This window comes from Rattus norvegicus, chromosome 6 (genome assembly GCF_021556685.1).
Source record: "Rattus norvegicus strain SHRSP/BbbUtx chromosome 6, alternate assembly SHRSP_T2T, whole genome shotgun sequence".
NCBI classification, from domain to species: domain Eukaryota; kingdom Metazoa; phylum Chordata; class Mammalia; order Rodentia; family Muridae; genus Rattus; species Rattus norvegicus.
Window position 1 is genome coordinate 98,207,795 of NC_141539.1, and position 27,318 is coordinate 98,235,112.

The window sequence follows — 27,318 nt, forward strand, 5'->3', positions numbered from 1 at the left end:
GAGCTATTTGTTAGTTTTAGACCACATCTGGGACTGGGGAGATGGATCAGTGGGTAAAGGTACCTGCTGCAAATCTGATGACCCGAGTTCTACTCCTGGGAACCATGTGGTGGAAGGAGAGAACTGACACCTGCAAGTTGTCTTCTGACCTTCACACACTGGGTAGAGCACAAACACACGCGCGCACACACACACACACACACACACACACACACACACACACATTTAATAACACAACCCTATACCTGCCATGTATGAATTAGGCTAAGTGAGGCAATTAGATCAAGTACCTGTATTACATATTCCATAGATGTTTGCAATATAGGTAACTTAGTCTTTGATTTATTTTTATTAAGTTTACGTTTGTGTGGGTGTTCATGTGTGTGTCCCTAGATGTACCACATAAGTGCCTCTGTAGAGGGCAGAGATTAGCAGATAGTCCTGGAGCTAGAGTTAAAGGTGATCATGAGCGACTCAATAAGATAGATAATTAAAAGATACAAGTAGAACCATAAAGACTGTTAATCCCATGAGTAAGAAATCAGAATGCTGACTTTTTGGCTTTTATAATCACCTTAGGATTTCTATTAAAACTATAAAAATTTATGACAGTGTTTCCTTTTGTTACAGTTTTCAATTTGACCAACAACGTGGATTTGGAGAACACTAAAAAGAAAATGGAAATATATCAAAAAGAAAACAAAGATGTCATTCAGAAAAATAAATTAAAGCTGGTTGGTTGCTAAGTATTTTCTTTTGTATGAGTAACATCTTTCACATAATATTTAAGAGGATTTTATTAGCTCTTTAATATATTGTGTTCTAATCATATTCACCCCCCACTTTTTTCAATTCTTCAATTTACCCCTCCCTTCCCCACCCACCTGTCTTCATGTCCTTTAAAGAAGTATTTCAAAAGAAATTTGTGCTGCTCAGATATTCTCATATGTGTGGTTTTCTACCAGAGCATGGTTGACTAACCAGGAGCATCGCTCTCAGAGAAAATTCTTTGTCCTTCTCACAGCAGTTATTGATTTCCAATAGCTCCATGGCCAGAAGTGGAATTGTGTGCGCAACTTCCTCTCTGTGTGGGATTTGGTCTAGCCTAGGTTGCTCTGATGTGTTCTGAAGACATTTTTATAGTCATCTACTGCTTCAGGCGCTTAGACTCTTCCTGCTGCCTCTTCTCCGTTGATCCCTCAGCCTTAGGAGGAGAATGTGCAGGATATATGTTCTCTTAGGAGGAGAATGTGCAGTATATATGTTTTCTTTAGGAGTGAGCGTTCTTCAGTCTCTTAGTCTCTGCACCCTGGCCAGTTGTGGACCACTGTTAATCACAAACTAGTTTCAATAAAAGTTTCTCAGATTAGGGTTAATAGATACTTTGATCTATGAGTATAACACTAAGTCATTAAGAGATGCTTTGACATTATATCCATTTAGAGGTGTAATAGTAGTAGATTCTCTCTTAGGGACTATTTCCTGTCTAGCCACAAGTTCAACAGTGGTGCCAAGTAAGGATTTCTTCTTATGGAGCGGGCCTTAAATCAATGAGACAGTGGTTGGTCACTCTCATGATGTTTGTGTCACTATTGCCCCACTGGGTATGTCTTCTACAACAGTTGTAAGTCTCAGAGTTCACAGCTGAGTAAGGTTGATGATTACTCTCCTCTTCTGGTAACATACAAAGAGTGCCTTCTAGCACCATAAAAGCTAGGTAGCAGGGATAAAGTTTCTTTCCATACTGGCCTGATTTTACCAGGTTCTAGGACTCTCCTTCTCACTGTCTAATGAGGAAGATGATTATTGATAATAGCTTGTATTGTTTGGAGATCTATGGAACCTCACTGGCCAATAATTCCAAAAGAAGTAACTCATACCTAGAATTGGGGTTTTTATTTTCTAATCTCTCAAGTTTATTAGGGACATTGTTGTTCTGTTATATATAATTTTAATTGTTTATATATATTTTATAGTTTAGAAAGCTTCAGTAGTAGTAGTAGTAGTAGTAGTAGTAATAGTAGTAGTAATAGTAGTAGTAGTAGTAATAGTAGTAGTAATAGTAGTAGTAGTATATTTCCATATATCTTTTTGAAAGGACTTTAGTATTTTTATTCCTCTCCATTATACCACCTTTACCTTCCCCTTTGCTCCCAGTTTAACCATTCCTAGACCATTATTTCAATCTAACTCTTTATGCCAGAGCAGTTCTCACTCCATTCTCTGGAAAGCCACTCCCCATGGCTCCTTAGTAATGCCCTGACTCTTGTGAGCATTGCAAATGTGACACATAACGGAAGATTCGAGCTAATCCCACAGATGAGAGAATGTGACATCCCTCTAGGATTGGAGTACCTCAGCAAAAATAAAGTCATATTTATTAGTACCAGGATGTGGACCTTTAATCTGTTTATATTACGTGTAGTCTCAAGGAAAACATATCACCATTATCAATATTGTCATTCCTACATACACTGTGTATGCTGTATCCATACTTGATGTGCTTAATTGGAGACACTGACAGCGTGTTGTTATATCTTCTTATGCTTGCTCTTACTAATCCTCTTGGATAAAGTTGGACTCCCTTCTTAACTCAGAAGCTTGTGTTAAGAGCATTGACTTCTGTAACAAGGGTTTAGGAATTGGTAAAATGATTAGGAGAAATGCTCACAATAGTAGCAGGCTGACTTAAGGAGAGCAGAGAAGACAGAGTAAACTGAAATGGCTTTGAGCTTTGAAAATGAGTTCCCTTGAGGTGTGGGTTTGCTGTCCTCAGAATATAATAGACCTTGTTTAATTTTGCACATAATGAGGTTATAGCATTGGGGTGTAGCTCCTTTTTTTCCTTGAAAACTTGGTGTTTTGTTGAAGGAGGAATTTGCCTAATGTGTGAGTTAAAAAGAAAATCCATGTTAAGTTCTATACATTGCAGTATTTCAAATTGTCTATAATAATTACAAATTCACCCCACCCCATCCTGCTAGCCAGTACTGGCTAGTTATTCCATCGTTGCTCGGGCTCAGTGGACTTGGTGTGGTGTTTGTCCTTGTCTGGGATAGTGCATGCTCACGTAAAATAACAAGTGTCCTAGTTGGTTCTCTATGGAATTGTTACATTATTAAAGCACGAGTGATTAATTTGCTTTATGCTTCTAGTAAATAAAGTAGAAGACTGGTATAGGATTGCTATTGGCTGATAAACTAATTCCATTCCTTATGGAAATGTCTGTTTAGACTCGGGAGCAGGAGGAATTGGAGGAAGCATTGGAGGTAGAACGCCAAGAAAGTGAACAACGACGACTGTTTATTCAAAAGGAAGAAGAGCTGCAGCAGATTCTGAAAAGGAAGAACAAGCAGGCCTTTTTAGATGAGCTGGTCAGTAAAATGCAGCTACCTCTTAAAAATTTATCTTCCCATGGGTTTTGCAGAACAATGGCATTTAATAGCAGTTCAGAGTGTTCCTGCTTTAGTTTACTTTCAGTTTTGCCCCAATACATTTACATTAAAAAAACGTTTATTTATTATTATTGTGCATAAGGCTGGTACTGGGTGGAGAGCATGTGCCTGCCAGGATGTGTATGTGGGGGTCAGAGGATAATGTTGAGTTGGTCCTCTTTCCTTCAACCTTTTCCTGGGTTCTGAAGCTTGAGATTAGGTAGTTTGGCTTATGAGGCAAATCAGGGCCTTTACCTGCTGAGCAAGCTTGATTTTTTGCGTCTAATAGCTATTGATGAATGGTAAGACACATCCCTTAACCCCTCATCCTATATAATGTTTATGCTTACAAATCTGTGAGTCAGTGGGATATGGTGGCATTCACCTTTAACCCCAGCACTCAGGAGGCAGAGTCAGGTCGATCTCTGTGAGTTTGAGGCCAGTCTATAGAGTGAGTTCCTGGACATGCAGGGATACATAGTAAGACATCTATGTAAGATATTTAAACAAAACGGTAAAGTCATTCAAGTGCGTTTTTGAAATCCTGTCCTCTGCGGGTCTCCTTGCTGCCCATGTGGCTTCTGTAGTTGTGTGGTTGAATGTGTTACAGAATCTCAGAGCTGTGGGAATAGTAGTTAGGAGTGAAGAGTAGACGCAGGATGATTTGAAGGCTTGGGCTGGGAAACTGGCATAGCGCACCTACTGATCAGTAACAGAAGCTGCACCATCTCTGTGGATTCTGCCCCTCTGGGGGTCGATGGTGACCACTTCACCTATAGTGTCTGCTTTAAAAAAATGGATGTGTTTCTAGCATTTGGTATAGACTACATTAATTTGATGCCCAATTTCTACTCCAAAGAGAATCATGGCAATGATTTTAATTATAATTTTTATTATAGTCAACATGTTCCCTGTTATATGTTTCCAACTTGTAGAAAGGATTTAAAGTGATTTATCCTAAGGGATGAAGATGCCTGTGGATGTGACATGTTTGTGGACCTTAAAGAAGGCTGCACTGCTGAATTACACTCCTACCCTTGCCATCTCCCTCCTCGTCCTCCTCCATCCTCATCTTCTCCCCTCCCCACTTTCCTTTTCCTCTTCTTTACCTCCCCCTCTCTGCCTTCCCCCTTCTCAGCTTTTGTCTATATTCATTTCACTTCAGATGAGAGATTAATATAACTGACATAAATATAAGCAGTGCTCACTCGATGTCTCCAAGCATCGAGCAGTGTTACTAAACATTGCTTTTAGAGCGTTTTCTCTTAATAGTTTCCTAACAAGTTCGTTTTGAATATGTTGATTATGTATTGGAATGTAGTGGCTGCATGTCATATTTTTGCATGAAAAATAACGTATTTGGATGAAAGTTATTAAAATATTAGTACTTTCTAGCAGTTAGCTCTGTATTCAGCGTTGTTAACAGATAACCAAAGTGACTGGTCTGAGCTGTGGTTCCTAGAATTCAGACTTTATTATTGATACTTAATATAATCCTTTGCGATACTGGTGACATCACAAGCTGGAAAATGTTCCTCTCTGGGCAAGTGTTTCTGCAATGTCCCCTTTTTATACTGTCTTCATATAGTCATTTTTCATGAGGCATTTCTTCAGTATTGACACGCTTCCAGTCTTAATTGCTATGTTGTTAATTCTATGATAGAGTAAATATAAATGTATTTTCTGTTGTGCCTTTGTTCAAAAAGAGTTAACCAGAGGTAAAATAAAAAGCAGGATTACATCTTAAATTAGATGTAGGTGAATAAATAAATAGAGGATTATTTAGACAGAAAGTGCTCATCATAAATGCCCATCTAGGGCTGGGGAGATGCTCCAGCAGTAAAGGTGCTTGCTGCCAACCCTGAGTGCCAGAGTTCAAGCCTCAGGACCCACCCGGTGGAAGAAAAGAACTGATTTTCACAATTTGTTCTCTGACCTCCACATGTGCTCCACAGCATGCACATATGCACTCAGATAAAATAAATAAAAACGTAGTGAAAAATCCTCCCCACTCTCTATGTGGAGAACAAATTTGCTGCTAAACTGAAGTCTATGCATCGAGCAGAAGAATGCGTGCTCCGGCCACTCTAGCCCTTCTCCAGCACAGTCTCCCATCAATCCCTTATAGCAGTTGGACTTCCAGAACCCGCTAGTCCTCAGAGCACCGAGTCTTGCTGCCTCATTGAGCTGTGTTGGCGTCCAGCTCCCCTCAAATGCAGCGAGGCGTGAAGTCAGGCGCTCATGCCAGTGTCGCACATTGTGTGTGATCTGGAGCTTATACTGGCTCTCGTGTCCCTCTCACTTCCTGTTTTCTTCACCTGCAAGTCATTACTGCACATGTTTTCCTCACCGTTTAGACTATATAACAGAGTGGTTAAATAATTCTTAGTAATTCACTATATTCATTAATACAATTAATCAGTATATAATAGTTTATAGAATAACACTGGAGTTTGGTTTTTTGATTTCAACTATAAAAGTTTTTTTTACAGATCATTTCGATCTTTATTAAAATTTTTTGTTACTTTCAATCCTTGACTAACTAAATTCATTTATTTATTTTATCTTGATTGGTCCGTATTAATGAAGTGAAAATGTATTTTCTATGTGTTTTCATGTTAGATTTTTATAAAGAAGGAACGCCAACATTGGCATCTGTATGTCTAAAAGGTTTAGCGTTTGAAATGTTCCCTGAACGACACTTAATGCAAAGACGACTTATTGGAATTCTTTTCTTTCTTTCTTTTTCTGAGTTTGGTCTTTATGCCCAAAGTCACTTTTTAACCTTCTGAAAAAGCACTGGCAGCACATTATACTGTATGTGACAGGGCTTAATGTTACAGTCTGAATGTTTATGGCTTTGCATTTGCCGTAATGTTGGCTAAAAGTCCACTTATTTTAATCCTAACTGTAAATTCAATTTTTTAATAGTTTGGAAAAAGATTTTTAATCAGGTTCTGTGTTATTAAATCTTTTTATATTCCTGTTTGAAAATTCTGTTCCATTTATGTCTTAAATTTTATGAGTTAATGCTGTTGTCAAATGCAGTAGCTGATTCTTACTAGGAATATTGTTTGCCAGATGGCTTGCTTAAAGTCAGTTAAAATAATCTTTAAAAATGGTCATTAGAAAGCTTTTAATGACTATTACAGGCAGTCTTATTAAAATTTCTTTAAATATTAAAGAGTGTGCCTTTAGGCAATTATATGGGCTCTGTAGCCTTCCAAGGTGAAGTGTGATTCTCAGAACAGAGAAGTAACCCCAAAACCGGACCTGCCTGCTCTGTGTTCCCCAGTGCACGCGTCACAGGCTTGTTCTGCTCTGGAGACATGCTTATCACCCAGCCCATGCTGAGTTCTCTTTTAACACTCAGAAAGGCCTTCAGGCTCCAACATTTTGAGTGCTAAAATAGAGAAGTAGTAGGTTTAAAGTAAATTCTGTGGTTTGATATTAAAGTTTCATACTTAGAATGCCTAATGTTTATAAAATTCCAGCTATCAAGACAGTTAAACATTTGTTTTTTTAATGTGAATGAGATATTAAGATTATAGTAAACTGGTTTTGGTTAGCAATGTATTTAAAGTAAACACATTGTGTTGCTTTAATATATTTTTTAAATTATATGTGTGTGTGTGTGTGTGTGTGTGTGTGTGTGTGTGTGTGTTCTTTGTACGAATGGGTTAGCTGCCTAATGTAAGTGCTGGGTTCCCTGAAAGAGCAGCCAGCACTTTAACTGCTGAGTCATCTCTCCAGCCCCATTGTCTTGCTTTTATATATGCAGTTTTGCTTTTTATAATAAATATCTGTTATGTATAAGTATTTACATTCATTTCAAATATTATGAATCAGAAGCCAATTATTTAACTTTTAAAAATAATTTATTATTTATGTGTATGTTTGTGTATCTGTTTATGGGTATGTGCATGGGAGTTCAGGTTCTCTCCAAAGCCAGAGGAGGGCTTTGGGTTCATTGGAACTGGAGTTATAGGCAGTTGTGAGCAGCCTGGAGTGGGTGCTGGGAACCAAACATAGGTCCTTAGACTTGGCAGATATTTCAGTCATTATGTGCTCACATTTTAAATGAAAAATGTTTGGTTCTAAAAGTCAGATCTTCTGGGCGAACAGCCAAGTGCTTTTAACCTCTGAGTTATCATCTCTCCAGCCCTTGATATGACTTGAATACATTAATTGGTTATGTATATATGTGAGTGTATGATGTGCAAGCTTGTGGAGTTGGTTTATTACTGTCTTTATGTGTGTTCTGGAGGATCAAACTCGGGTCTCCAGCCTTTTGGGCAAGCACTTTGATCTGTGCATCTATCTTCCTAACCCAGTGGGTTAACTTTTTTTTTTTTTTTTTTTTTTTTGTGGGTTAACTTTTTAGCCAAGAATATTTCTCTTTTCTTTCTTTACTTTGTGCCTATGAAAAGATATATTTTAAAGATACTTTTGGCTATAGCCCATTTAAAGTCTTCTTTAATATAAACTGCCTAATGGAGAGCTACACTCGTCGCAGAAATCAACAGCAATGCAGTACAAGGGCTTTGTTGTGAAGTATGAAACGAAGGGACCCAAGACTCTTCTTATGTTGTTTCTTACCCACCTTTATTCTTGCTAAACCCAGGTTTAGCATTTATTTTATGAAGAAAATTGAATCCTAATATGTTTTCATTTTTGTAATCCTGCCTTGCAAAAATAATTTTTTTGTAAATTTTGCGTTTGTTTTCTAAGACAGTGTCTCATGTAGTCCAGGCTGACCTTGACCTCACTGTGCAGCCAAGGCTGCATTTTTTCCTGTTAGGTATGTCAGCCTGTACTACCGTGCCCCTCTATGTTATAAAACTCTTCATGTTCTTGTAGAAGGAGAGAATCAGCTCCTGCACATTTACTTTGACCTCTGCACATGCTCCGTAACATGTGGTGAGACATACACACACACACAGAAATAAAGAAATGCAGTTTAAAAATATTAGCCTTGATCCTCCAACAATTCTGTTAAATCGAGTGGTTTGTTACTGCTTCTACGCTGGGACTTTAAAACAGTTACTTTAATTGTATTAATCAGCCACATTTGTGCCTAAAATTATTAATGGGTTCGAGTTGGAAGAAAAATGAGAACCAGTGGTAATTGCTTGCTTTATATTATGAGATGTTAATGGGGGAGTTTCTTGAGGATTGAATTCTGGGTGACTGCTATTTTTATTGCTCAATTCCCTGCTTTTTGGTGGCCCTGTGGAGTGAACCTAGAGTTTCAGATATGCTAGGCACAGCACTGCATCACTGAGCTGCGTCCCTTTCTCTACTTTTTATTTTTAGATGACCTCAATAAATTGCCCAGGCTGGCCTTATACTTGCTGTGTAGCCTTTCACACATAACTTAAGTGTATGAAAGAGAAGAGTGGTGGGTTTCATTCTGTTTTGGTTATTTTTATCTTTGTTTCTACATATATGTATACAGAATAAATACTCTTGTATTTTTTCTCTGCATGTGTTTCTGGGTTCTTCTTTAACTGACAACGCAGAAAGGTAGAAGTCTAAGTATCATTTAGTTTCGACCTTAGCTTCACAGCATCTCAAGCATGTGATTGCTCAACATGATAAATAACAGTTTCCACGTTAGGATCATATTTGCTGCTCAAAATATGGGCACGCACGAATTTGTATAAACAGTGGTCCTGGGTTATATTGATGTACGATATTAAATGTTTATCATTTTGTTACTTGGATAAAAGTTTATTTACAGTTTAAAACTAAAGGATAAAATAAACAAATACACATGTGGTGTTACTTACCATTGTGCAAAACAAAAAAAGGATTGTTTGCAAACAGCCTCAGGTGAAGTCTAACGGGAAGCATTTCGGACTGTCTGAACTCTGGGTGAAAACAACATACCTCAGATAAACCTCTGGTCTAAGTCATAGAGCCCTTTCTACTGTTCTTTTTCTGATTAGCTTTCTTTCTTTAATAAATGTGTTGGGGGCTAGATGAACTAGGAGCCTATTATATTCTCTTTAATGTAGATTTATAAAATACTTGTTTGCAGGTTCTCTAGATTTATAAGTCTACAGCAGCCCTTCCTTATTATGGAAAGTCAGTATTCTTTCGTAAAGCGTTCTATATAAAGTTGATATTTAGGCTGACATCAAATGCTTTACAGAAGACGCGTACTTGGGAAGTGTTGTTGCTTTATTCTTTCCGTGTTGAGTTTCAAATGGAACTTTCTTTCTTGCAGGAGAGCTCCGACCTCCCTGTCGCTCTGCTCTTGGCTCAGCATAAAGACAGATCTACCCAGCTGGAAATGCAGCTTGAGAAGCCCAAATCCATGAAGCCGGTGACATTTTCCACAGGAATTAAAATGGGAAGCCTTGTTTTAATTGTTTATTTGAAAGAGAGTTTTCAGGACTATGCTTTTAAATTCCTTAGTAATTTCTACAGTAAAGTGAATGGTTTAGATATTTAAGAACAGGTATGTTTGGGTTAGATGTCTGGAAATATGGATACATAAAGTATAAGGAAAGTGAAAAGTAGCACTTTTCAAATGATGTCAAACCGTTTTTCAGAATGATAAGGATTAGTATGGTGAGGTGTGTTACTGGAGGTGAGACCTGGGTCTTGTGCATGCTAGGTAAGTGCTGCTTCACTGAGCTACACCCACGGCCTGTTTTTCCTATTTTATAAACTTATAGTTGTATTGAACACTTCTTCAAAGAAAATCATATATAAATTGTTAGGGAACTGTTTTTCTTTTTCTTTTTCTTTCTTTTATTTTTTTTCCCCATCTTTATTAAATTAGGTATTTCTTATTTACATTTCAAATGTTATTCCCTTTCCGGGTTTCCAGGCCAACATCCCCCTAGCCCCTCCCCCTTCCCTTTTAGATGGGTGTTCCCCTCCCCATGCTCCCCCCATTACTGCCCTCCCCACTACAATCCCGTTGACTGGGGGTCCAGCCTTGGCAGGACCAAGGGCTTCCCCTTCCACTGGTGCCCTTACTAGGCTATTCATTGCTACCTATGCAGTTGGAGCCCAGGGTCAGTCCATGTATAATCTTTGGGTAGTGTCTTAGTCCCTGGAAGCTCTGGTTGGTTGGCATTGTTGTTCATGTGGGGTCTCAAGCCCCTTCAAGCTCTTTCAGTCCTTTCTCTGATTCCTTCAACAGGGGTCCCGTTCTCAGTTCAGTGGTTTGCTGCTGGCAGTCGCCTATGTATTTGCCGTATTCTGGCTGTGTCTCTCAGGAGACATCTACATCTGGTTCCTGTCCACCTGCACTTCTTTGTTTCATCCATCTTACCTAGTTTGGTGGCTGTATATGTATGGGCCACACGTGGGGCAGGCTCTCAATGGGCATTCCTTCAGCCTCTGTTCTAAACTTTTCATCCCTATCCCCTCCCAAGGGTATTCTTGTTCCACTTTTAAAGGAGTGAAGCATCCGCATTTTGGTCATCCTTCTTGAGTTTCATGTGTTCTGTGCATCTAGGGTAATTTGAGCATTTGGGCTAATATCCACTTATCAATGAGTGCATACCATGTGTGTTTTTCTGTGATTGGGTTACCTCACTCAGGATGATATTCTCCAGTCCATCCATTTGCCTATGAATTTCATGAAGTCATTATTTTCGATAGCGGAGTAGTATTCCATTGTGTAGATGTACCACATTTTCTGTATCCATTCCTCTGTTGAAGGGCATCTGGGGGGCTGGAGAGATGGCTCAGTGGTTAAGAACACCCGACTGCTCTTCCAGAGGTCATGAGTTCAGTTCCCAGCAACCACATGGTGGCTCACAACCATCTGTAAAGAGATCCGATGCCCTCTTCTGGTGTATCTGAAGACAGCTACAGTGTACTTATATATAATAAATAAATAAATCTTAAAAAAAAAAAAAGGTTGGGGATTTAGCTCAGTGGTAGAGCGCTTGCCTAGCAAGCGCAAGGTCCTGGGTTCGGTCCCCAGCTCCGAAAAAAAGAAAAAAAAAAAAAAAAGAAGGGCATCTGGGTTCTTTCCAGCTTCTGGCTGTTACAAATAAGGCTGCTATGAACACAGTGGAGCACGTGTCTTTGTTGTATGTTGGAGCATCTTTTGAGTATATGCCCAAGAGAGGTATAGCTGGGTCCTCAGGTAATACAATGTCCAAGTTTCTGAGGAACTTCCAGACTGATTTCCAGAATGGTTGTACCAGTCTGCAATCCCACCAACAATGGAGGAGTGTTCCTCTTTCTCCACATCCACATCGGTCAGCATCTGCTGTCGCCAGAGTTTTTGATCTTAGCCATTCTGACTGGAGTGAGGTGGAATCTCTGGGTTGTTTTGATTTGCATTTGCATGACTAAGGATGTTGAACATTCCTTTAGGTGCTTCTCAGCCATTCAGCATTCCTCAGCTGAATTCTTTGGGAACTGTTTTTCTACTGGTATAAAGTAGGGCAGGATTAATTTATATTTTTCTACAGACAGGTTTTTCTACACAAATATGTTTCAAAATATTGTAAATCCATTTTTTATTTATTATACTCTTTAAGGTTAGAATGGTTTGAATTAAAACATTATTTAAAGTAGCTATTCAAAAGTAAGGATATATTTATGAAGTTTTTTTTGCTGTTGTATATGAATTATTAGTTTTATTTTTTATTACTTTCTAAATACATATATTCATTTTTTTGTGTTTGTGTCTGTCAGGGTGCATGTGTGTGTGTGTGTGTGTGTGTGTGTGTGTGTGTGTGTGTGTGTGTGTGTGCCCGTCTGTCTGTCTGTCTGTCTGTCTGTAAATGAGGTAGTTTCTGTCAGTGATAAGGTGAGTTAGTTACACAGATGACTGTTGTCTTTAATTCCATAACTGTCTGCATCCTGGTGTTATATATTGAGTTGGAATTAGACATGCATTAAATGTTGTTTCTAACTTTATTGATGTATGATCTTAACCAATTTGTCAACTTTCATTCTTCTCATCTATAAAGTCATTTGCTTCTTTTAAAGATTGTTTTGAGGATTAAATAATGTGTTCCTTAACTGCTCCTTGACATTTATATAGTGTTCTCTAAGTATAGAACAAAATAGCATTCTTCCGTATTCCATAATATTTTGTTTTCATAATATAGTATACATAAATACAATATATTCTGCATATGTCTAGTATTTCTTAATATATTTGCTATATAGAATTTTTGTATATTTACTTTTTTTTCTTAAAATGTTTCACTTTAAAATAGAAAGCTCCACCAATTAAGACTTACAGATCCATAGCTTGTTGTGAATTGGTTTTAGTGTCTAATTATAAAATTTTACCAAATAGAATTTCTTATCTTGTGTTAGTTCTCTGGAATTTCCAGTGTTAATTACCCATGAACATGTCTTTATATTAAGGCCTTCAGTCATCATGTTTAAATTGTCAATTTACCTTCCTTCCTTATTTTATCTGTAAACGTTACCTAATAAGGATTCCATAACTTCCGTGTTTTAAGTTTATCTTAAAAATCTTTAAAACTCTTAGTGACTTATATAAACTGTAAATGTTTGTCATTTTGACATGGTAAATAAATATTTTTTCACCTTTAAGCTAGTTCATATTGTTTTTTAAAAATATCTAAAGTAGCATGTTGGAGTGTTCAATTGGTACATGAGGTCCGGAGCCCCCCCCCAGAACCCAGGCTTTTAAAACAAACTTGACATGGTGGTATGTGCTGTGATACCAGTGCTGGCTGGCAGAAGCAAGTGAATTCTTGGGTCTGGCCAAAGAGCCAGCATAGCCCTGTCAGTAAGCCACAGGCCAATGAGAGAACCCCATCTTAAAAAGTCAGGTTGGGAAGTCCTTGAGGAATGAATCCAGAGACTGTCTTCTAGTTTCTATATGTACATTATGCATTCACTGTTGTAGAAAATTTAATCCTAATTCAGGTTTCTATCCTGCCTTGATTGTTCAGTTCCCAGATAAAGGACACACAACTTTTATTATTTATAATAAGCTTTAAATAGCACAAGGGTTGGATAGATGTTTACCCACTACTAGGTATCTATTTTTCCTATAAATAACCCCGAGTTTTTACTAGGTTTCATTTGGTCTGTTCTTAACTCCAATGGGTCAGCCCTTAGGGCCACATTTTCATTACTCACCTAATCCATGCCAGCTTCTCTATCTCCTGGTTCTTCTCCAACCCACAAAGCTCAAGAGCCCCAAGTACTGTCTGTGTCTTTTCTACCCATCTATTGGCTGTTGGCATCTTTATTCACCAATCAGAAATAACTTGGTCACACAGCATCACTTGGGTCTACGTGTGGACTTTGTCTCTGGGCAACCAGATCTTGAGTAGTACCCTTACCAGTATTACCATTAGAATACAAGCAGCATCAGGCCAATCTATTATAATTCACACCTATACCCAAACTAAATATAATATCAAGGGTCCATAAAAGGAGCAGTAATAGAATTGTGTAAAACAGGGCTAGCTGAGAGGATGTAGTATTTGCTGAGCACAAGTCTCAAGCACTAATAAAATGGTGCTTAGTAATGCACACTGGCAATTTCAACACTTAGGGAGTCAAGGCAAGAGGATCAGAAATTCAGGGTCATCCTTCACTCATTAGTGAGTTTGAGGCCAACCTGGGTTAGCTGAGATCTTATCTCAAAGATGGAACAAAAATAAATGTGTAGACTTGTTTTGCTATTAGAGTTGCTTCTCTGAGGTGAATTCTAGAGACACTATGCAGTCACTTATAACAAGGTATATTTTATGGTGTATTAATCAGTTTCCACTAATGAAGTGTGTAAGAACTTGGCAATTAAGAATCTACTCTCCCATGTGCTGCCCCTCTCACCCCCTACCCTCGCAAAGCTTAAGAAGATGGGGATTGCAGTCTTTGGTTGACATATGTCATTATATGCTCATGAGTAAGTGTTTTAAAGCTGTTCTTAAGGGCATGCTGTACTGAGGTGACAGAAGCTGAAAAACTAGTCATTTTCTGGATGAAGTCTAGTGTTTAGATGACAGAAAACAGCCACATACCCAGAAAGATCTCCATCCCCTGTTGAAAGCAGAGCATTATGGGAATGCAAGCACAGATGGCCCAAAAAATGTTACCATGTACACTTCTCATTAGAGACAGTACTCTAAAACATACAGTTTTTCTTCTTTTGCTGCTTAGTTTTAGCAATTATGTAGCTGTTGCTACTGTTTTCCAGTTATCTTTCTTTCATAGTTCATATAATTAGAGATGACAGTCTAAGTAGAAGACACAGAGCTCATCTAACTTTCTTGCAAGTTCACTTTTCCCCACCTGCAACCTACAGCAACTTGAGTAACTCAATGATGGTTTGTCTCTCTTTCAGAATTTATCTAGACCCCCGCCCCCTTCCTCTTCTCAGCCATTCTAGGCTGTTTGCTTCAGTTAATCTCTATTCTGAGCACCTTATGGTCTACTCTATAAACCTTTTAGGGGCGGGTCCTCAAATGAATGCATGATAACAGATAAGCAACATTGAAAAAGTCGATAACTTTCTTGCTTAATGTTTTGTTGTCTCTCCAGTTTACTTAGAAAAAATGCATGATGTTAGTCATTCATTCTTCTCATGTCTGAGAACGGGAGAGCCTCTGTAAGAGTGTAAGAAGTAGCCTGTTTACAGACAAAAGCTCTGTCAGCAGAGTGCCCCCCCATGGCCCCGCCCCTATGCGTGCTCCTTAGAGTCAGTTCAGGGGAACTTTCTTCCCGGCTTCTCTTTTTGGGACATCATCTTAAGTAGCCCAAGCTGAGCTTGAGCTCTCTGTTTAGTGGGAGATGATCTTAAACCAAACTTGGTCTCCATCTCCCAAGTGTTTTGACTGTAGAAGTGAGCCACTGCACCCAGCCACCCTGAAATTTTGATGGTCCTATCTAAAGAATCTGTTTCTTACCCACACGCCATTATTTTATACTGTTAAACTCTTTAAATGTTTATTTCTGTGTTTGGCACATAAACTTTGCAATCCTAACACTGAGAATACGACAGGGTGTAATGAAATGTTCTAGATGAGTGACTGAATGTTATACATTATGTTAATATTAATGGAGCCCAAAGATACACAAACACTTTGAAGCATCTTTGTTTTTATGCTTGGGATATTCTTAATGCTTGTGAAAACACTGACTGTAGTTTAGGAAGAATTAGTCATATTTGGTTTTCAATGAGACCTCTGAGCGGAAGATGACATTTCACAGCCATTGTTCCTGTTTTTCAGCTTTCATTCTTCTTGCCTCCTCTTCTGCTGTGTTTACCGAGTCTTAGAGGGGATTCCATAGGTGCCTTCCTTACGTAAGACTGAGCACTTGTCTGTCAGTATCATGCAGTAGCCATGAGTCTACATTCACCACCATTCACTGGGAAGATGCACCATTTTATTTTAAGGTCCTTGGATGTCCTAGGATTTTGGTAAAATCAATACCCCACAGATAACAAGGCACAACAATATTAGTTAACGTCAGCTTTAAAAATTTTTGAAGAACAATCACTGATTAACAAATGTATTATACTAAATACAATATGAGGAAGGTCTTTGTATGTGTGTGTTTCCTTGGTGATATAGGACATAGAGCCACAGTTGGCTTAGTAGCACACTTTCTCATGAGAGATGAAGACGCTTCAATCTCAGGCCACCATGGAGTGCTTTAACCAGTTTCCCTGTAGCATGCGGCCATTAAGGCAAGACCTGAGTGTTTAACAGATAGGGACCACGCCCTGGCTTTGGGTCAGCAGTGTCGAAGGCTGTCATAGATACCAATTTTAAAGAGCAGATTCCCTGAGAACACCATTCCTGGATTCCCACGATTGTTTGCTAGTAGAAATGCCCACTGTTTGTCTGATCATTTTGGGGTTGAGAATGTTCTGGACACATTTATGTCTCCCTCTCTCCCTCCTTCCCTGCGTCCCCATTCCCCTCAGGTGGGAGATGTATCTCACTTTGAACTTGTTTTTAGTCATTTTTAGTATAGTTGTAGAGAAAAGGTTTATTTCTGTTTTTATAGAACAGAGAGCCACAGAGAGCTCTCATATGGGGACAAACGAGAGCTTACGAGAGTTGCTTTCTTTCTCCGCCATGTGAGTTTGAAGGCTGACTCAGGTCAGCAGGGTTGGTGGCCAAGCACCTTTACCTGACAGAAGCTTTGCTTACTGACCCCAAACACCATGTTTCCACTGCAGATATATGCATATTTTTCTTTTCTCTTTCATAAATCTCTTCATTTCTTGTCTCCCACCCAGCTACTGTTTTAGATTCTTAAAATTGCTTCCTCTGTGTGCTGAAATGCATGCTAGCTTTTAGATTATGAGTGTCTTGGGGGTAGAAGCTTCATACTGTCACTTAGTTGGTGTAAAGAGAGCCATCCTCACTAAGAAGGGCTGTTTAGACTTGAGTTATGAGACATGATGGTGAAGGGACAGAAAACGGACATGTGAGGATGAAATGGGACAGAGCTGAGCTCTCTTAGTCCATACCAGCTAAGGCAGTAGTTACTGTTCTCCGTTTGTTTCCCCGTCCTGTGAGTTCTGATAGCCTTACAGCTTTGCTAGGCTTGTGAGTTTAAAATGTATTTTAGCTGGGTTGAATAGGTATTAGTGACATCTCAGTATGGTTTTGGAATTCTCCCAGTTTAATGATATTACAATCTGTTTGCACATTTCTTTGGTGTTAGTATTAATTTTGTTTTTATATATAATGCATATATATGTGTGCATATAATGCATATGTATATGCATTCCTCACATGCCCATATATAAATAACATGAGGTGTGTATATGGATATACATATATAAAATCAATCATGCTACATATATATATATATATGGTGATGTATCACTTGTTATGAGTTATATGATTCTTTTAGTCGAATGATTAAGTCAGAATAAGTGATATTTCCATTTCTTTAGTATTTACCATTTCCTTGTCCTGAGAACATCTCAGAGCCCATCCTATTTGCGCTTGTGTTCTTGGTTAGAGTTATGTGCACACAGTAGGACGTTAGCCAGAGTTGCACACATGCAGTAGGACATTAGCCACTTCCTTCCTTTACAACTGTCCATTGTACCTCCTAACCCCTTCTCTCCACCTCCCCTCCCTTCAGCTAACCACCCTCTGCATCTATTGGATCAGCTACCTCTAGTTCCAGTCATGCTGCTGAGAGACTGGCTCCCGTTTATTTGCACAGCTGATATTCCATTGTGACTATTTACCACATTTTCTTTTATCCATTTTCCTGTGGCTGGGAGCGCAGGCTGATTGGCTGCCATGGCCTGAGGGAATAGTCCTGTAGTTAACAGGCGTGCAGACACATCTTAGACACACTCATCTTCTCACCCTAGGCTACTTATCCTGTAGTAGAATTAACGTCTGTGTCCATTAGTTCTCTTTGTAGTGTTATGAGGAACTTCCTGCTGCTTTTGATAGTGGCCATGTTGGTTTGCATCCTCACTAGTTGTCTGAGAGTTGCCTTCCTTGCCCGTGCCCAGCACTTGTTAATTGGTGATAGCTGCACTTCATGGATAGATGTCAGGCATCTCCTTGTGGTTTTGACCTGTAGGCCTGATGGTTAGTGCTGCTGAGCACTTCTCATTTGCATGTTGGTTATTTGTATATTCAAAAGAAATATCTGTCTGTATCATCCCATTTCTAATCAGATCATTTACTACTGGTTTTCACTGTTGGGTTGACTTTCTCACATTACGGATAGATTGAGGATTTTTTTTTACTCCATTTATGCCATTAGTTGTGTTTGCTTTTGCTTTTCTAGTTCCTTACTTGCATTATTAGTTTGCTGTTGTGCATCTGGCTTTGTTTTGAAGAGACTAGGTTTCTCTCTGTAGGCCTGGATGTTCTGGAGCTTACTCTTTCCACCAGGCTGGCCTTGAACTCAGAAATCCCCTGCCTCTCCCTCCAGAGAGCTGGGATTAGATGACCAGCTACATTACTTGTTTTTTTTTTTTTTTATTAAAGTCTTTTGTGTCTTTTTCCTGGATTTTTTAAGTAGGCATTTCCAACCTTAAACTTAACCTGTGATTGTGGCTTTTTGCTATATCCCATAGGTATCTGTATGCTGCATATCTGTTTTAGTTTATTTCAAGTTTTAAAGTTTCCTTTATTCCTTTCACTGACCCAGTGTGCTAAGGAACATGTGGCTTAGCTTCATGTCTGCAGGTTTTGAAGTTCCTTTGGTAGTTTATTAGGGAAGACATGTGGTGTGGTTTTCATTGCTCAGATTATGGTGAGACTTGTTTTGTGGCCTAATATAAGAATGTTCCATCTACTAAAGAGAAGCATTTGTGTTCTCTAGCTATTGGGTACATCTCTTTGTAAAAGTCTCCTTGCCACTTGCTTTATAGTTCCCTTCTGATGACAACTTACTGACTTTTGTCTAGAGGATTTGTCTATTGAAAAGTGGTCACATTGGGTTTGATCTGTTGTTTCCTTTGCTGTGAGCTGTCATCTTGCTTGGGTGTATCTGAATAGCTTAAATCTATTTTTAATTGTGTTTTAACCACTGCATATAAATGAACAAATTGAATTCAGTGATTTCATCGGAAACCCCTGCAAAACATGTAGCAAAGAAATAACAATAGTTTACAGAAACTCCTTTAAATCTAAGAGATTACTTTCAAGAAAAGCAAAATACTTGATAAAACATGACAGGCATATTGATAAAAGCACATATTGTAATGAGGCGTGTCTGTAGCCCCACCATGGCTTCAACTGGTATGATTTTTGTCATGTGTTTGAGGCTTCAGTGCAAACTGGCAATTTAACCATTTCATTACATTTAGACTTGGAGACTAAATTCATCTCATTTGATGCCTTTTCCCTCAGGTCTCATAGTCCTGGGATTCAGTAATAGCTCACTGAGGGACAAATTCACCACTGTTGCTAGTCAGAAATTGAAATACCATTGAAGGTTTTGTTTGAGCACGTGCTGTTTCAGTTCGTGTTGTGTAGGTTGATGTCATGCACGTGAAGGCAGACCGTTAGGTCAAAGCCATGTTTAGACAGTTAAAAAATAAGGCGAGACAAGCTTTTGTAAGGCAGGAGAGAAGGGAAAGAGAGAATCAAGATGGAGACAAGGATGATCCAGATCCAGGTGGTCTTGAATTGCCGAGGTAGCTGGGATGGATTTCTGTAGGCAAATTTATCTTATCTAGGAAAGCAGTTTATATCCTTATCAATTGGTTGTTAGTTTATTGTGTGAATGTATTGTGGATTGAGAATTTAACATATAAATCTGATTGTTAAATTACAGTTTATTGAGTCATGATTTCACCTGGTGGTTGGGAGTTTATACCTTAACTACTGGGGGCAGTTGCTGGGAGTGTGGGCAGAGTGCGTGGCAGGAAGCCATGATAGACCAGCGGCTGCTGGACCATGATTTTACTGGGTAGCTGGAACCAGAGAGTTGAGGCTAGCAGAGAGCCGCTGGGAGATATACTAATCTGAGATAAATTAGGGTTAGTTCCAATGGCCCGCTGGAGCCAGAACTAGTGACCAACCACCAGGGTACAGTCGGGAACCAGTTCCGCCCCCTCTTTTTTTTTTTTTAATTTTTACTGCAATAGTGTTGTGCATTTTCTACTATTGTTTAATTCTCTTTCTCCTGCCTTATAGTATTTTGAACTCACGGAGTCATTTTCTGTATTTATGTCAGCTAAAATAAAGCCTGTCATCATCAGGTGTAAAACATAAAAATAAGGTTGATTAAACCACTACCGAAAGACTATATGTCTATAAGGCATATGTAGCAGTGAAATAGCCTTGTTGGGGCACCAGGGGAAGGGGAAGTCCTTGGTCCTGCCAAAGTTAGACTTCAGTGCAGGGGAATGTGGGGGGGGGTGTGAGGGAGGGAAGACCCGTATGGGGGAGGGGGAGAGGATGGGGGGGCTTATAGACAGGAAACCTGGAAAGGGAATAACATTTGAAATGTAAATAAAGAAATATATCTAATTAAAAAAAAGAAAAAAATAAGGTTGATAATGATTAGAAGTTTTAGCTTTTCTTAAAGGTCTATATGATCTGGATTAAACATTTTATTTTAATGAGTATTGAATGGTAATATTTAATACTAGTATGGGATACCAATGTATATAACACTGCATTAAGAAATGCACATTCTCTTAAATGTTTGTGTCAGTAAACATTGGGCAATATCATTGGCATGTAATGTCTAGATCTCCAGCTCCCGGCTGGAGATGTGATTTGCTGCTTTATTCCTTTATTCAAACTTACTATGAACTGTAGGCTGGCCAAGGCAAGAAGGGGGTGGCAGATGGCAGGGAAATAAAACAGTAAATTTCTATAGCCTTGTTTGTTTTGGCTAGTTCTTGTCCTAAGCACATGGAAATACTTTGCACATTTGAGAATTGTGAGCTTCTACTGTAAATCATTCATGTAACACAATTAGATTATTCACTTGGGACTTTTCGTTTCTGTTGCTTCCTTTGTCACGAGTAAGTTTGTTCTTTCAAATCATATTTTTGATAATATATTTGGAGCATCAAAAGCATGAATTTAAATTGGTGGTACAGATAATATAAATAGTGATATATTTATCTTACATTTCCTTGTTTCTCATAGTTTTCTGCTATAAAAGTAAATGTTATTACTGGGAAGAGACTTGACGTATTTTCCAAAAGTCAATGTGATGAAGTGTTTGTAACTGCCTGTGTTCCTAGATTTCTTGTATATTAACTGGTGTAATAAGTTTTAAGACTAAAAATCATGTTCTAATGTTGAGTGCACTTGCATGCATATGTGCACTATGGGTTTATTAATCACTCCATTTGTTGCGATGTGTTCACCAAGTACAGGATACAGCGAAAGGCAGAGTGAGAGTCCAAGCCTCCAGGCTATTTGTTTAATTATGTTTTACTTTAGCAGTGCATCTCTTGTGAGAGAGACCAGCAAAGACTTGATACAGGAACATGCTTTCTGAGCAATTATATTAGGTATGGTAGTAGGTCGTGCAATGTTGTGCCATACATAGCTCTTTTGAATAAAGATTATTGCCATTGATAGGCTTTGTAAAATATTTTTTCAAATTCCAAATTACTAATTTTAGTTTAGAAGTTATAGTCGCAGGTGTAATTTCAATTTCTGATATAAGCATAGTGTTCTGGAAATGGTAAGCGATGTTGCACACTTTTTCTTGGCTATTTTGAGTCCTAGGAAAGTTCCACTACTTTTTTCAAAGGTCGTCATGCTAGTTCCTATTGTCCAACATGGTAATGACCTGTACCTTTCTCATAGGAGCATTTGTGTTGAGAATGGGAAGTAGTAATTATAGAGTCTCATTTTTTTCCTAATCTGGGAGTGCAAGGAGTAGAACCTGAGGCCCAATTGATAGAAGACAGAGTTGTCATGGCCATAAGGCTTCAACACCGCGTTGGATGGGTTTAGATCTGGTGCTGTGAGTTAATGGGACCTGGGCAGATAACCTTGGTCATCTTTATACTACCCCTTGCAGTGTGCTGCTCATGGGACTGAAATAACACACTGAAGTTCTTAGAGAGTGTCTTTAAATAATCGCACTTCTTGTCAGTTACAAGGTAAACTGCTTCCCATATTTAATAGTTTCTCATAAAGATTAACTTTTTAAGAACTAAAGAAATTATCAACAAAGGTGTCAAAGCAAGGGATTGATTAGGTGAGTAACTCCACATGTAAGATCACCTTACACTTTAATGTAGGGCTTTTGGAGGTCCAGCGTGGGCATATGGTGGAAGATGTCACTATCAAGTCAGAGGCACCTTACACCCTGCTACTGGAGAAAAATGTCATTATATCACTCTTGTGGCTTAAAGAAAGACGGTTGTGAATATTGTATGAATGTTTTTGAGAATGAATGACATCTACTGGGCCTGATAGTGCTGGGTCTCATGGCAGCTTCATCTCATGAACAGAAACTCTTGGTGTTTATCAAGTCATGTGACTGTGTGTGGGAGAGTAAGTATGGATATGCTCCACACCTGGACGCTCTTAGTGCATCCAGGCTCTTACTCTGCATGGTAGTGTTGGTGTTATGATGGAACTAGAGTATGTTCGAAGTCTTCGGAAGATATTTGGGGAGATTGATAAAGATTTTCATTTTCTGTGGTGGCAACTTTGGCTCTCTTGGGCAACCTTGGTCCCATGACTGTAGGAAAAGTGACTCAATTGGTCCTGTATGAACTTTAATGATAGACTTGGGTGTGCACTGGGCTCTGAGTCTCATGCTGGGTGGCTATGTCATTGCACTGGATTTCTGTGATAAGTAGTCAGTTGTACCAAGTGGATTCTGACTTATTTGTTGGTGGTTTTGAGAATGACAGTTGGCCTCAGGTGGACTCAGTGGAAGACTGGAGGTCCCCAGCTGTGATACTGTGTGTGGTGGGTTTTGGCCTCCCTAAGGATACGAGGGAGGCTTCGTTGGATCGATAGAGAAAAGCTGCGCAGTGCAATTTCATGTTCTCGCGTCACAATGAGGAGACTAGAGGTTTTGCAGATAGGCCGGGAGGTGTGGTGGATCCTTTTCATATCTTACTTGGCATTGCTGTGTTGGAGGATTAAACCTGTTAGTCCTGTCTTTTGAATGCCTGATTATCTCAGAGATGAGAAGGACGTATGCTGCTGTAATCTTAACATTGCTGTATTTGAAGCACTGTCAAACCTAACGGTGAGTACTGCTAATATTCGTATATCATGCTGACTTAGTGCTAAATTATGTAAATTATACAATTCTAAAATACCTATTTAGATCTTCTGCAGTGTTCTTGTTCCTGTCTGTACCTGAAGTTTATGTTTTTGAAGTTTCCATAACAACAGACCTAAAAAGAGTTAGTGTTTCATTGATGCCTCCACATGGCCTGGTGACCTGTAACAATAGTGATGGAGAATGATTTTGTTAACAATGCTAACTGATGCAAGTGAGTCACACTCACGATTTAAGTAAAAGATGACACACACACACACACACACACACACACACACACACACACACGTATATATAAAAAACTTGGTTATAGAATCTTAAGTCCTTTAGAGAGTGAAAGGCAGGAAGAACCTTTTGTTCTAAGTTGTAAGTAGACTAACAGTAAGTAATATCACAGTCTTTCATAAACTATTAATGAGTCTATAAGTCATTAAAAGGATGATATAAAAATGACATTTTATAGGTAATTGGAATTCTAAAAGTAATTCTGTTCCTTCTTAATATTTTGTGGGATTCTGCTAATAAGATATGGTCTGGTTAAATGTACAATGAGGCTAACTGCAGTCTGGCAGTCCGTGAGAACTGCTGAAAACCAAAGACCAAGAATTCAAACCAAGCATGCCAGTGCCTCAGATGACTTAAGACTTAGAAATAGCCTTGTTTTCTTGAGTGAACTAGAGTTAGGGGAACTGCGTAAGCCGTCGTTCTCTTGTCCTCTGTGGCAGTGCTGACTGATGCCAAAGCAAGGGCACATCTCTGCTGTCAAAATCCTGTCTTAGGAAACAGGAAGTCTGTGCCTGCTTTTCTGAGGCACTGCGGTTTTATGCTTTAATTAGGTACGGAGAATTCCATCTCTATTCACATAGAATTTTGTTTGACGGCTGAACGGGATTTTTGTTTTGTTTTGTAGACTGGTGCTTTCAGTTGCTAGCCCCGAAAGTGTACTTGGTGGATTTGTTTGGAGACAAAGAGGGACATATCTGTAGACTGAGTGTTTTGCTGGTAGGTTCTGAGTCTTTAACTATGCCCCAGGACCGACGAGAGAGTCAAATAAATAATAAACCAAATAAATAGAAGGGAGATAATTAAAGAGAGAATCAAAAACTGGGAGGTTGGTAAGATTATAGACCACTTTCCTAGCCTTTTTAGTTCTGAGAGCCCTTGGATTTTGTTAACCTTGGTTTTCTGCACTCTCCCAAGCTCTCATGACAGGGAACCTGGTCCTGCTCTCATTAAGCCACTCACATTCAGGAAATGTTAGTGTTCTGTGTTTGTCTTTTTCTTTTTTAAAAGGCAATTATAAGGATAAAAAGTATAAAGATAATCTCTGTTGATAATTAAAATACACAAATTTTAAGCAAGACACAAAATAAGTAAATATTCCTTAGTCTGATTATTTATTTAATATACTTATTTTATTTATTTTATGTATTTTCAGACACACCAGAAGAGGGCATCAGATCCCATTACAGATGGTTGTGAGCTACCATGTTGTTGCTGGGATTTGAACTCAGGACCTCTGGAAGAGCAGTCGGTGCTCTTAACCACTCTAAGTCCCCTTAGTCTGCTTTAAAAAAGAACTACTTCATATATTGCTTAAGAAAAATTATTTTACAAATGCTTTTTAAAAATATCAATAATGAAGTAACTAAACCCAGATGTTTATCAAATAAAACCACACAATTCTCTTTCTCCCTCTTACACCTCACTGAAGTCAGGAAGTTTTTCTTGCAGTAGATTCAGGTTGTGTCTTCAGGTCAGGCAGCATAATAGGATTCATAGTGGCAGGAGGGGTGAGCTTCTTGGGAATTCAGGGGTTTCCTGTTGTGGGGATGTACAGTGCCTGGGAAAGTCACTAGGTACTAGATGGGAATGCAAAGGACAAAATGAAGGAAAAATCAAAAGTTTAAGGATTTTAAAGCTTTGCCTAAGTGCTAGCTATGCTCCCAAGAAAGAGGGAGCAAATTTTTCCTTGGTTTTTTTCCTCTGTTTTGTTCCCAGAGCCCAAGACAAAAATTAAAGTTAATTAATGTACTTTATTTGTTGTCAGTCTGGGATCACACTATGATTAATAATGCTCTTTCTACAGGAAGATGGTTTGAACTTCATTATAAACAGATCCCACCCCTTTGCCTTTTTTGGGAGAGAGGCTTTCTCGATGCTGCCCAGGCTGCCTAGGCAGTTGATAAGCCGGGCTGTCTTCGAGCTATCTATGCTCTCGCCTCATATCCACACTGGATTTCCTATAAGCCTGCAATACCAACCACTCCAGGCTATTTTACAAAGGTCATATTAGATATATTGGTGATTGTCTGCAGTGATTCTATGTGATGGAATATTGAATGACAGTGGAGGTGGTATGAAAGATCCTCCTCCTCCTCCTCATGAAGGTGGTGGTGGTGGTGGTGGTGGTGGTGGTGGTGGTGGTGGTGGTGGTGGTGGTGGTGGTGGTGGTGGTGATGTAGCACTGATAATAAAGGGCACTTTGTAGGCACTTTGACACAGCTGAATCCTTTATAGTTTGTTTGATTTCTTAAATATACTTATAAGCAAAACTGAGACTTAATAAAAGTTCCTGTTCATCCTTGTTCAGAACATACATTTCAAGATACAGGATGACATTTTGGTTTGCATAGGCTCCCCTGTCTCTGTCTCTGTTCTCTGTCTCTGTCTGTCTGTCTGCCTGCTTGCCTGCCCGCCTGCCTGTCTGATGTCTGTCTCTGTGTGTGTATTGACTCGTGTGTACAGGTGGAGGTCAGTAGACATCAGATATCTTTCTCTACTTGCTCCCCACCTCAGTTTTTCATACAGTTTGTCACTGAATTTGAAGCTAGAGCAGCTGGCTCAGAGAGCTCCTGGGGTTCTTCTCTCTGTCCCCTCCCACAGTGCTGGGGTTAGTTTCCTGGTGCTGTGCATGTTACTCATGGGACCATATCCCCAGTCAAAAGCCTATATTTTTAATACCGTGTTATTTTAATGTCTATGGGATGCTCTGGGCAAGTAGACAGTATCTTGTTTTCTCACTGTAAAGAAGATATATTGATGATAAAGCTGTTGTGGTGTGAAGATCAAAGCAAGTGAAGGAAAAATCGTTCTTACAGCCTTATTGGCTGAGTTCCAGGCCAGTTAGCAATCTTGTTTCCAAGAGCAAGTTGGATGGAGTCTGAAGAATGGCAGCCAAGGTTGATCTTTGGCCTCCACACATGTGTCATCCATGTAGATATGCCCATGTATGTACATGAGAACACACCTCCAGTTTTTCAGATCAGTTTTTGAGTCATTTTATAGATGTTCAGTTTGTTTTATAAATATCAATTTTTATGTTGTCCCATATAGTAGAGTTCATGTTGTAAATATTTCAATAACTTTCTTATGTACTTAATTTTTTCAAGATATAATGCCTATAAAACACTTAAAGTTTTTTATTATTATTTTTATTTCTTGAGGTTATAATATAATTGGACCATTTCTTCCTTTTCCTTCCTTTCTCTTGTCCCTCCTGTGTACCTCCACTTGCTCTCTCCAAACTCATGACATCTTTGTCGTCAATTGTCACACACATACACAGATGGGAAACCACTTCAAGTTAAATCTTTTATTCTCAGAGAGACTACATTTTCTAGAAAAGGTGCTGTTTTGGTTTAGTGACTAACAAATGACCCAAGCTCCTAATTTAACTTCCTAGAGGGGACATAGTAGAGATAGAAACTGCCCGAGAAAAGAACTGAAATAACAGTGGCAAACTTTATGAAAGGGGTTTCTTCTTTAGCTAAAGGCAAAATATATTTGCTGCTGTTTATGCCTATTTTACTCCTTAGTGAACCCCTAATTCCTACAAATGTCCTTAGATTTTTTTTAAACCACAAAATAATTTAATAAAAAATTATTTTAAAATGTATTCAGAAAAACATTCAGGCATTTTCCAGTTTGTAATCTTGTGTTAATGAGAATATCAGAAATATTACAGTGAGGAAGTGCCACCTGACTCAGCGTCCCTCAGAAGCTAAAACGTTCGCAGCTGAGAGACCGGCTTGAACTTGACTTTCAGGATAGAACACTTCTGCCAGTAACGGAGGTTTGCTTGTTTGTCCTTCCTCCCTTTCTGTCTGTCTGTCTTTTTACAGCATGGCAGTACTTTTTTGTTAGATGAGTTATCAAGGGCTGAAGAATTAATTTAAACAGTTTGGTAATTCCTGTT

At 38.8% G+C, this 27,318-nt stretch overlaps 1 protein-coding gene and 1 pseudogene across 5 annotated transcripts in view; both read left to right on the forward strand.

Moving 5' to 3' along the window:
* Nucleotides 1–27,318, forward strand: part of Mnat1 (MNAT1 component of CDK activating kinase) — a 157,408-nt gene that overhangs the window by 74,251 nt on the left and 55,839 nt on the right. For 2 of the 5 annotated variants that reach the window (XM_087552350.1, XM_087552349.1), the window contains exons 5-7: nt 631–734; nt 3,234–3,374; nt 9,667–12,960. In XM_087552350.1, coding sequence (XP_087408476.1) covers nt 631–734; nt 3,234–3,374; nt 9,667–9,894 — 473 coding nt within the window. In that variant the 3' untranslated portion in view covers nt 9,895–12,960. 5 annotated transcript variants of the gene reach the window in all.
* LOC148005312 (uncharacterized) lies at nt 22,376–23,117 on the forward strand (annotated as a pseudogene).